General features: G+C 34.6%; 3 protein-coding genes across 3 annotated transcripts; 1 reads left to right on the top strand and 2 right to left on the bottom strand.

Annotated features, from left to right (window-relative positions):
- Positions 1-2,578: 2,578 nt before the first annotated feature.
- Positions 2,579-3,061, top strand: GCK72_012747 (uncharacterized protein; the record flags this gene model as incomplete). The annotated part of the gene is made up of 2 exons (XM_053729368.1): positions 2,579-2,780; positions 2,880-3,061. 2 exons carry the CDS (start codon positions 2,579-2,581, stop codon positions 3,059-3,061), a joined length of 384 nt encoding a protein of 127 aa, XP_053584140.1.
- Positions 3,062-5,109: 2,048 nt separating this feature from the next.
- On the bottom strand, positions 5,110-6,567 carry GCK72_012746 (uncharacterized protein; the record flags this gene model as incomplete). The annotated part of the gene is made up of 3 exons (XM_053729367.1): positions 5,110-5,296; positions 5,345-5,433; positions 6,562-6,567. The coding sequence occupies 3 exons, from the start codon at positions 6,565-6,567 to the stop codon at positions 5,110-5,112; spliced, it is 282 nt and encodes a 93-aa protein (XP_053584139.1).
- A 1,670-nt stretch (positions 6,568-8,237) lies between these two features.
- Positions 8,238-11,461, bottom strand: GCK72_012745 (uncharacterized protein; the record flags this gene model as incomplete). Its single annotated transcript, XM_053729366.1, has 3 exons — positions 8,238-8,398; positions 8,634-8,694; positions 11,342-11,461. The coding sequence occupies 3 exons, from the start codon at positions 11,459-11,461 to the stop codon at positions 8,238-8,240; spliced, it is 342 nt and encodes a 113-aa protein (XP_053584138.1).
- Positions 11,462-12,130: the final 669 nt, after the last annotated feature.

Genomic DNA, 12,130 nt, shown 5'->3' with positions numbered 1-12,130 from the left:
GGACCGGGCCGGCCCGCAGCAAAAAATTATTTTTGAAAAATAGAATTGAAAGTTTTGGAAATTAAATTTTTTCTTCGGTTTATACTAAATCGAGGTCGGGGGATTCGATTAGACTACTTTCAGAAGCCTCCAGCAAGTTCTTGATCCTGATTCTGATCATCGGCTGATTTTTTTTTCAATATTTTGACGGGCCGAACGGGCCGGAAGATTTTTTTAGCGGGCCCGGCCCGTGACAAGTATGATAAGTTTGAAGAGAGTGTCTAACATGATTGCTGTCACTAGAAAACTTGCGGAAAAATATTTGAGTCCGAACATTATGCCATTGACATTGAAACCTAGTTTTTTTCTCCTGTTCCTGTATTTTCATAAACGATTCAAATGAAACAAGAATCAGTTGTTTTTTTCGACGAAGTTTATCAAGATAGATAACATTTCTTGCAAATTTTATTCATAAAATGCTACAAATTACTGAGTTATTGCAATCAAAACTTTTAATGGGATTTTGTTGAAACACACATTTCTTTTCCATTTCAGTTGTACAACAAGTGATTCCAATGAAATAGAATCACAATAAATGAATACATTATCGAATTAATATATACTGGTTTCAAAGATATCGACTGAATTTTATTTATTTATCTGAAGCTTCCGAGTTAAAAATAAATTTTTGAGAATGATTTCCAACATTAAATATGAGCAAATCGAGTTTTTTGTCGTTTACTGGAAATATATCGAAGGCAATAAAGCAAATGATCAATTTCGACAAGAAAAACAATAAATTTGTACAATAAAAAAAACAGGTAAACTTTATTGCATAGTTTTGAAAACTTGAACACAAATGTGTCAGATGAAAGTGGAATTTTCTGAGTTGAATGGATCATTCTAGAAAATAAAGAAACGAAAATGTAAGTTAGAAACAACTTCCAGCATAAAAAATAAGGATGAGTAAAACACCAAGTTTGAGTAAGACTGAACATTTCTTCTTTATTACTTTTTTCGGAACACTGTGAAACGGATATTACTTTTTCCGGTTACCAATCCATTAAACAACTATTTGTAAACCAAAAACAACATTATGTGAACATTAAACAGCGAAACACTTTTTAAAATATTATTTTCAGCTAAATTTTTATATCAGTCAGATTGATTTTAGGACACTTGATGAATGTTTCAAAACCATGATTTGATTCAAAAATATGCCAGGAGTCATTAGTATTTTTGAGTCGTGGTTTCAATAAAATCATTCAAGTACTAAAAAACCTGAAACTGAAAGTTGCCGTAGTTTGCCGAGTAAAGCGTGAGCAGATAAAAAGGCGGCAGTTGCCGAACGAAAACGTACTAACCGGAAACAGGGTCAATCGAAAAATGATGACCCGTTGTAAGAACTTTTTAAAAGATTTTGTGAGGATAGATTGTAAAAGTTCTGGATTTCCCGATCGAACATGGGAAAAATAGGACGAGTCGACTTACAACGAGTGCCATTGTTTTGAACTTAAAATCATTCTTTTATTCTCCTTCAAGTCGAGCAAACTAATTTCTGAACTTGAAACTTGCTAAACACTGAGCACGAGGCGCAGCCGAGTACTGCGGAGCCCGCCGGGAGGCGGGGGACGCTAGTCGTGGTTTCAATAAAATCATTCAAGTACTGAAAAAAGATTGTTCTAGCATGGACTGTTATCATGTTATTTCTGCGGTTTCCCGATGACATGATATTTTAATAAAGTGAATTACACATGATAGTCCCTTAATATGTTCTCGAAGATACAATTCATATTTTGAATGAAGTACTTATACCCAGCAAAAAATTTGATGATTAGTGTACTCTTTGACTGTAATAATACCGGAACAGTGCGTTCTTAATTCAAGAAATTAGTCAAGCGACTAAAACAGTAACTGTTCCCGTTTCAAAAATGTGTTAAAGTCAGTTGCACATCTATTCAACATTAACTTCGGAATCGGACAATTTGTTTAAAAAATGAAAATCGATAGATGGAAAACCCTTGAATGCGAGCCTCGAAAATTGCACAAAATCTTCCGCCTTTTTTTCGAAAAACACTGTGTCAACGAGAAATTTTTCAACGAAGGAAATCGCTCTTCTATTACTTCTTTGATCTCCCTGATTCACAAAGAGACTCATAAAAATTTATTGATAATTCTGACTGTCTTGAAAGTTTAATATTCATGGATCATCCTTTTCGTATCAAGAAGATTCTCAATGCACCACAACGACTTGCTGCTGTTGCTGATTCCGTCTTCTCATGAAAAACATCGCAGCTCCAACCGATATTGAAATGAAACCAGCTCCAAGGACAGCAAAGAAGATAATCAATCCGAGACCAGTTTCTTGATCACTCATTTTGATTTGTTGGTTGGTTGGGAGGATTAATAGGAAATGAATGAAAAATGAGGGAAATTAGAACAGAAAAAATATTGAGGACACGTTCGTTATTGATAACCTTTTCTGATAAGACTTACCCTATATAAGCCCCGTGATTTCCAGGCAAGCCTTCAATTTTCAAAAATACAAATTTGAAATCGAATTCAACTGAAAACTCTACCGTCCCCTGCCTGCTCAAATATGCTCAACTGGATTTTTTCAATCTTCATTCTTGCGATTTCCTTGTCGATCACCAATGCGGAGGAGTTGACAGAAAACGGAAGAGTTGCTGCATGGATCATTATTCTGGGTGTCTGTGGCGGAATTGCCGTTTCGGCGTCGATTGCTGGAGGCGTTTTTATGATGAGAAGACGTCAACAACAGAATGAGATTATTGTGGTTCGTTAGTGAGAGAGGACAACGATAAAAACAGTATTAGAGTAAACTTTTGGAATAAATTTGTTTTATTCTTGAAACGTGTTAGTTTTTTATTCTTTTCTAGGGAACGTCTATATTAAAGTGTCGTCTCGCGAGAATCTTCTCGCTTATGCTCGCCTCGTCCCGGCCCGGCGCGGCTCGCATAGGTGCTCGGCTCGTCTCGTTCTCGTAGCTGGCGCTTTTCATTTGAGGTGGAAAAAAAATAATAATAAACGATTGAGAGATATGGGTATTAGTACACGTTGAAATATTTTAGTAAACTTTTCTATCAACTCGGCTCAGTTTTTACAACTGCGCTCCACCGATATAACATAGAAAATTCGAAAATTCACTTTTTCTCTGAGTCTCTCAATTTTGCACACAATTTTCTTCCGTTCTGTAGAGCGTGGTTGTGAGAAGCGTGTCGTGCTAATATGTACCGTTTTAGCTTTTTGACAAAAGAACTTCTTTCAAAAGTTAAAAACCAATTTTGAATATGGCAGGAAAATCAGAACATTTACGAAAATATTTTTCAACGTGCAGTAAAAACCCTAAATTCAACCTTTGTTCATTCTTATTAAGACTCGCAAGACTCCTCGTAAAAATTCAAGGAGTTTGCGAGCATTTGGCTGTACGAGACAAGCCAAGCATCTATGACAGTCGAACCGAATTTATGGACTATACAGATCACAAGTAGAACTTCATTTTTTGTAGTTGACAACTTTTTTGCACAAATTCATTCTGAGAAGTTACAGGCAGTCAATGTAAACATCTCAAAAATCTTCCCTTTTAGCTCTGAAAAAGGACAACAATTAGGATAAATTTCTTTGACGATTGATAACTTCTTTCCATGAATTCGTACAAACAAGTTGTCAACTACAAAAATAAAGCTCTACTTGTGATCTGTATAGTCCATAAACAATCGATATCGCGATGACATCAGGGAGGCCGTATCACATTCACAAAGTTGACCATTTTAACTAAAAACTGCAAATGTCGCATTCTTCATGACCAGTACTGTATGTCAGGATTTAGTAGAGGTGTTGCACATAAGTAAAATACACAAACAATTTTTGTAGCCAGATAATTTTTTTTAGCCATTTCACAATATTCTGATAGTGTGGGTAGCTATGGTCCAATATTAATATCAATATTGACAACGAGCATAGGAATATTGACAACGAGCATCTGAATTTATGATATCAGTTTCATTCCAAAGCTGAATCCTAGGCATCTTCTAAAAATTAGTTATTTTTTCTCTCATTTTCTGTTTCAATTATTACGTTTTTTGTTCAAACCTTTCAAATACTAATTGGTAGGTGGATGTAGTAAAATTTATAAAATTTTCACTTCCATGCAACACTGGAGTGAAACAAGAAAAAGATTTAAAAATTGTGCTCGGACGAATTTTTCTGAAAATGGAAAATCGACGGTATGTGATTTGATGTTTTGGTCACTCAATTTATTCGCAATTCCAAATCTATCAGTTTCATTAAGTAATTAAGTTTTTCATAATTATGCGAAAGTATTCATTAAATTACTAAATTTGAAATTCTAAAAAAAAATAAAGTTGTTAAAAAATGAGTAACCCTTTTTGAACCCGGACCGACCGGGCCGAGGGAAAAAAACTTTCATAGAACTTTATTTATTTCTACAAAAAATTACAGCAAGAATTATCACATTTCATCCTTCTCACTTAGGATACACTGTTTTTATACAGTAAGACGACATGGCCACCAGTCAGATCAAACCACAAATCTCCGTCAATTTCCCTAAAGACAGATATGTCTGTGCGTCTAGATGTCCGGATGCCCGTGGCTACTCTCCATGTTTTTCGAATAGCTGATAGATATCTGTTCGATTCAAAAATTTGTTCGGAACTTTGCTGGTCTAAAATCCAAGATTCTGACATTTTTTAAAATACATTGTTTATCTTAGTGAACATGTACATATCCAGATTATGATTACGGCTGGTAAAGTAGACGAATCTCACGGGCATCCATCCGATTTGGCAAGTGGATGATGGATGGAGGGGATAACGGAGCGGTATGGATGAGTAAGATTTTCAAATTCTTTTCAAGTTTTTTTATTTTTCCAAACACTGTTTTTCTACTTTCCGATTCAAAATTTATTTTTCCAGCGGTGTGTCTTTCCTGGGTACCCCTCTGAAAGAAAACAAAAGTAACTCAAACACAGTTTGTACCTATGAGGAAAATTTATTAAATCAGCGAAACATCTATTTTATTTAAAAGTTATTCAAAAACAAAGAACAATTGTTTTATCATTGTCTTCCCATTGACTGATCATTGCGGTTGCTACGGTGGTGGCTGGTTGGTGGTCCATGGGAAGACGCTCACGCACTCCACTGGGTACATAGACCCCGGGTTCTCCACCAGGAAGACCATACGGTCTTCTGGGTGGAGAACCCAGATGCCATGCACCTGGAGGAAGTATGTCGCCACAATAATGCGGCAGCGCACTGGGCCCATCTCCATTAATGTCCTGAAATACAAAAAATAGCTATGAATGGCAATAAATATGTAAACTTACGTGTGGTGGGTCACCTGGAGGGTTCTTTTTCCTCCTCCTTGGGCCGGGACCTCGAGGGTCCTTTGCCCCAGACCTTGAGTGACAGATTTCTAGAAAAAAGAAAAATTAGAAAGGAAAAAAAAAACGAAAGAAAGCACCCAGCTAAATCTAGCAAAGACTTTCGAGCTCTCGTTTTTTGAGCCTCTATTTAAAGTACCACTCAAAAGGATATTAAGTCTTGTCTTTGGATCCCACAGCCTCGCCGTCTTGTTGGCAAACGATTCATCTTTCTCATAGACCCCCGCTGGTGGAATCCTCCTTATCCAAACAGCAAACAAGCGGGCAATATCTTTTGAAGAAATGAAAGGCGACACTTGCAGTTTTTGTTGAAAATTGTCAACTTTGTGACGGTGGCACGGCTTCCCTGATAGTCTCACAATATCGATAGTTTATGCAGTTTATAGATCACAAGTAGAGCTTTATTTTTGTAGTTGACAACTTTTTTGTACGGGCACTCCCTAGAGAGTTATGGTCGTTTAGGCGGAGAGCTCGAAAATTGCACTAAAATCCGTCGATTTGAGGGGGAGAAGTTACTTTGTCGATATGTAATTCTCTAAGGAGAGTCCGTACAAAAAAGTTGTCGACTACACAAATAAAGCTATTTTTTTGATCTGTAAAATTCATTAAAAATCTATTTGATGGACAATTTTTTCAACTGAAAATGTGCCAAAGTTTACAACCTTTTGACCGACACTGTAACTAAATATAACTCACTATTGTGTGGCCTTCATGAACAGCAGGACAGTAAATAAAATACCAGGAAAATGAATAAAAGTTAGTGATTCAATAAAAATCAAATAGCCGATTGTCGACTGCCATGTCCGGGAGGCAAATCTTGGAATGACGAGAAACTCGGAGAGATATGTCTTCTAATACCAAACCACGCCCATCATGCTCCAGGGAAAAGTGGGCGTGGCTTGTGCAGTCTGTGTTGTCGTTCTCATGGATATTAGGAAAATCTGTTGGTGTTGCAATTAGTACCAATATTAAGGGGTCGGAGTGGGGTTGAGTGGTAGACAGCTGTGCCGAAGTTGTAAATCATGAACATTTTTATTGGTCTAACAACTAGAGAGTGACGGGACCCGATTTATGACCTTGGAATGATAGAAATTGCACATCTGCTTATCCAAATTAATACTGTACGTATTCCCCATCTGGCTCATGTTCGAGAGACTTACGTCCATGTATGATATCCGTCTGACCCGGACTACTTGTCAGCCAACGCCAAATATGGCCTAGCCTCTCCTAAGAACCGCAGACAAACAGCAGACTACAAAATGATTCTCAAAATGCAACTAGGCAATACAATAATTTCCCGTTCAGATTTCATACCTAACTACTTCATGAAAAATTTTCAAAAAAAAATCGATTTTTTGATTTTTCTAGGTACTCAGGTGACTGACCTGGCCAAAAAGTACCCCAATTTGCTGAGAACACTTTATACTATTTTTGGTCAAAAGGATTGGCAAATCGGAGTTGGTCAACTTTTTTCGGGTGAACATGGTCTATTGATCGATGCTCGATCGACTCCGAGAGTGCGTCTTAAATATGATATTTAAGATTTTTAAAAATATCAATCTCAGTGACTATTTTCTAGAGTCACATAATTCTGTTGGTTTTGAAACCGAAACATTTTAGATATAATATGACTATTCAAAAACAGTTCCTTAAAAATGAAATTCGTGAAACATTGACTTTAGACTTTTTTCTGCAGATCTCATCAGCGAAACACAGTTTCTACAACCGCGCTCTACTGAAAGCCTCATTTTCGCTGCGTCTCTCAACTTTTCTCACTATTTTCTCCAGTTTTGGTGGAGCGCTGTTGTAAGAATCGTTTCGTGGCAATAGATTGAAGGATTTCCCGTTTCAAGCAGAAAGGATTACTTGAGTTTTTTCTGAGGAATTGTTTTTTCCACGGGTTTCTGTTCCGAGTTCACAGTTTTGCTGATATGGTGCGTTTTAGTTTTTGAAACTTCTGATATTTCAAGTTGAATGCTAATTTCCAGACTTACTACTGGCCGGGCCGTGCGCATACCAAAAATTTTGTAAAAATTAAAAAACAAAAAAAAATTTTTTTTGGAAAAAGTCTAGTTTTCAAGAATTGGGCAAAAAACTGAACATGTATGGTAATTTAAGCACTTTTACTCCGAAATTTCAAAAAATTCCAGAAAAGTTTTCTCAAAAATAGGTACCCATTTTTGAAGCCGTTTTTGACTAGTCTGCTAAATTCCCATTTCAATTGTGGGCTAAAACTGAGTTGAGTTTCATAACAAATCCATAGTAATTCACAATCTCTTCTTCTTATGAATTTCTAACTGTTTCAAATAAATCTCATCCCTGATTGTGAAATTAAAGAATACTGAATATCTATCTTGAATAAAATCTTTTCGGAAGTATTGGCATGTTATTCGTTAATTGGTTAAAAACTTAAATTGAGTTTGTTTTTCCTGATTTCATTGAGTTTGCCTCACTGCTCACTTTCAATATGTATAACATCCTGAAACTGAATTATTACCAGTTTCATGGTGTGCTCAATGACTGTGAGAGAAGACAATTGCAGTTAAACAAACCATTACCATATCAAAGTATCGGGGATGAAATTTCAAGAACAACATCGCAATTTCATGAAATGGTTATGACGAATATTTAAAAACATCTGCGTGAGCTACCCAAAAACTTCAAAACCAATATTTCCTGTTTGAAACAGAATATTTTCAATTGAGAAACTGTTCAGATTTAGCAGCACCTGAACAAAAGAGTTGAAAATGAAATTTTTCTTCCTCGCCTTGAGTACCTGTGAATTGTGAAACTCAATTTTACTAAAATATTAAAAAAAACATTTATACACAAAAAATTACTTATTCGGCCACCAAACATGAGAGTCCACACGTTTCTCGAAGTTCTGTCCGATTTGTTCGTTAATTTTCACATTATTCAAATCAGACCATTTGACGACAAGTGGGGCAATAGTTGGAAGAGAGACTGGGTTTCCTGGTTTGATGGATTTGGCGGGGGCTGAAAAAAAGACAATTAGAAATCAAGTGTGTTTCAGAAAATGGATTTGAAAATTTGATTAGTTTGAAACAGTATTGCACAATGAGTGGATAAAATAGAAATGCATTTCTTTGACTGAAAACTTTTTTCAAAAAAATGTTTACAGATAACTTAAAGAAAAATGGACTAATTACTTCAACTTAGCACAATGAGTATTTTCACGTCATGAAGAAACAGGAACAGTTTTTTAACTCACCTAAAAGTGGATGTTGCACAAGTGCCACATCAGATCCGAACCAATCCTTGGCGTAGTTGTTCTGAAAATGTTCTCATAATTTTCAGATTGGTTGACTAAATAATACTGTTTCGATTATCAGTTGAATTTTTAGTTCATAATCCGATAAAACTAATAGACACTCTATACAGTTTTGTCGAAAAATTCATTTTCTCTGAGCCAACTAATTTTGTTTCCATACAGATCTAACATGGAATGATCGCGAATTGATATGCCTGGTTTTGGATCATTATATTTTCAAAGGAACACCCATGCAAAAGTAAAATGTTTCTGAAAATATTGTGTTTTGTGCTATCATAGTTTTTGAGAAAATTGAATTTTTGAAAAAATGATGAAAAACGTTTTTCGCAAACTTCAAACCTTCATAACTTGCTTCAATCTAACTCAAAATGGAAGATCTAAAAAATGAAAGAAAGCTAAATTCTTCTAGTTTTAGAAAACGATAACATAAAAATGCTACAAACTTTAATAATATAAAATTGGAAACGAAATAACATTTTTTCTCCAATACGTAAAAACCGTACAAAAAATTCTAACCGTAGAAATCGATTGAAAATAGTGTCATAAAGTAGCAAATGCATAAATATGTTAAAAACACTCATAAAACCCCGGGGCACTCCAAAAGCAGAAAAAATATAGAAAAAATTTGAATTCAAAAATTTGAAAAAATTGAAAATTAAATTTTTCCATGAAAATATCTATAGAAGTAATATAGTTTTGTCACAAAATTAAATTTTTTGTATCTTCAGCTTTAAATTGAAACATAAACAAACATAATGTGAAGTGTTTTGGCTGAGCTATAATAGCTTGAATTGTGAATAACTTTAAAAAATTAACACTGGTATTATCCGGCTTACGGCAACGACTTTCTGAAACATTTTATAATTTTATCTAATTATTCAAATAAATCTGGTTTCTAGCTTTCAGAAAATATTTGCATTTTTGCTGTACGATTGAAGACGGTTACCATGATTTTAGTGAGGTCAGGTGTGAACAGATAATTACAAGGTGGCTATTCAGTATTGTGACTTGTGTTTTACTCCATATCCAAAAATTAGATGCATACATTGAAATTAATTTTGTTATCTAACACTATACAACTTTAAGAGTAGGTTATTCACAAAAATATTCTATGCTTGATTGCGGGGAGCGTCCTCTACTTTTGATGACATGACGTCACACCTGACCTCGCTAAAATCATGGTAACTGTCTTCAATCGTACAGCAAAAATGCAAATATTTTCTGAAAGCTAGAAACCAGATTTATTTGAATAATTAGATAAAATTATAAAATGTTTCAGAAAGTCGTTGCCGTAAGCCGGATAATACCAGTGTTAATTTTTTAAAGTTATTCACAATTCAAGCTATTATAGCTCAGCCAAAACACTTCACATTATGTTTGTTTATGTTTCAATTTAAAGCTGAAGATACAAAAAATTTAATTTTGTGACAAAACTATATTACTTCTATAGATATTTTCATGGAAAAATTTAATTTTCAATTTTTTTCAAACTTTTGAATTCAAATTTTTTTCTATATTTTTTCTGCTTTTGGAGTGCCCCGGGGTTTTATGAGTGTTTTCAACATATTTATGCATTTGCTACTTTATGACACTATTTTCAATCGATTTCTACGGTTAGAATTTTTTGTACGGTTTTTACGTACTGGAGAAAAAATGTTATTTCGTTTGCAATTTAAAATTATTAAAGTTTGTAGCATTTTTATGTTATCGTTTTCTAAAACTAGAAGAATTTAGCTTTCTTTCATTTTTTAGATCTTCTATTTTGAGTTAGATTGAAGCAAGTTATGAAGGTTTGAAGTTTGCGAAAAACGTTTTTCATCATTTTTTCAAAAATTCAATTTTCTCAAAAACTATGATAGCACAAAACACAATATTTTCAGAAACATTTTACTTTTGCATGGGTGTTCCTTTGAAAATATAATGATCCAAAACCAGGCATATCAATTCGCGATCATTCCATGTAAGGTCAAAAACCGTTTGTTAATAAAGCTTTTGAATTGAAGTCAGCTTGAGGTGAAATTAAATTGTTTTAACTGTGAAAACATTTCGTCTTGGTGTTTCTAGAAAGTGAGCGCATCTGTCTATATTCCGTCGTGTTCTTCTTACGGAACATTATGATTTGGTGAGAATCTGGGAAATCTCTCAAAAAAGTTTATTGGAGCTCTGTACATTAAGTACAAACAATTGTGAATTCTTACAGTGTGTAACAAAAGCATAAAACCACCCCTGAAATTGAGTTTATTGACTCAGAACGATTCTGGTCAAAATTGATAACGGAATTGGATTCCTCATCCAGAAACGCCCCATGAAAAGATTTTTGTCACATGACCCCCAAAACTAGGGTGGTGACGTGGCCAAAGTTAGAATCTGGAAAAAAAGATATATGCATTCTAAAGGGGGACACCGGTATTCCAAAAGTTGAAGTTTTCTCCAAAACTTCATAATTTGAGAGCACATTTTTCAATAATTCCCCCGAATTTCATGGTGTTTCTGTAACAGTGGAAAAGATTAAATCAGGATGGTCAAAGCATTTTTCATCATATTCAGAAAACTTTTTATTCGCTGCTTCATTTGTTCTATAAAACAAACAAACTTTCATTTTCAATAGTTAACTACTATTGAAAATGAAAGAAGTAAACAATACTCACATTTTTAAACGGAATATCGACATGTTTGAATACATAGGGAGAGAATTCTAAGTCAGCGGCATTATCTTGAGAAATAACAACGTTTATAATTGAAATAGAGATAGCTATAAGGCGAATCATTTTCCGACAGAATGAAATAGAAAAAAATAAAAGAAATCTAACCTAGCGGGGTGTCTGTTGATCAGTTAGAAAAGTGTAATAAGATAAATGATGCAACTGAAAAGGAAGGGAAAGGGAAACCTGTTCCATCAGGTGATATTGCAATATGGTTTTGAGAGAAAATGAAGATGACTAGATTTGGGTAAATTTTAAATATATTTTTATTAAAAAATACTAGACAATTTTTTTTGAAGAGAATAAAAGAGACTGCATGCAACATTGCTGCAATACTGCAGATGGTTTTCTAGACAACGAGAAACAGTTTTTTGGTCCGGTCGGGATCGGCTCGACCGCCGACCAACCGCAGAAGTTAAATTTACTCTAAAAGTAATATCGCTGTTAGATAGCAAACGTGAATGACTGAATGCTAGTTTTGGGTAAAAAACCAATAAAATGAGCTATCATCGTAAAATCGAAACTCTGAAAATTACTGTTTCTGCCCTTCCATTTATAATGTTGGTATTCTGCTTTTACTAATATAAGGCGGACTGGTGTAACCGAATTTCTGAAGTATGTATACTGTTTCTGTATCCCGCCTTTGGGAAGGATGGATTGTAATGTTAATGTTCCGAGCTTTTCGTGAAAATATTTTTTTGAAAATATTATTTTCTTTTTGTGCACGACGAGGAG

Source organism: Caenorhabditis remanei, chromosome IV (genome assembly GCF_010183535.1).
Source record: "Caenorhabditis remanei strain PX506 chromosome IV, whole genome shotgun sequence".
Classification (NCBI taxonomy): domain Eukaryota; kingdom Metazoa; phylum Nematoda; class Chromadorea; order Rhabditida; family Rhabditidae; genus Caenorhabditis; species Caenorhabditis remanei.
The sequence above is the reverse complement of the archived record's forward strand: the minus strand, read 5'-3'. Positions and strand labels throughout refer to the sequence as shown.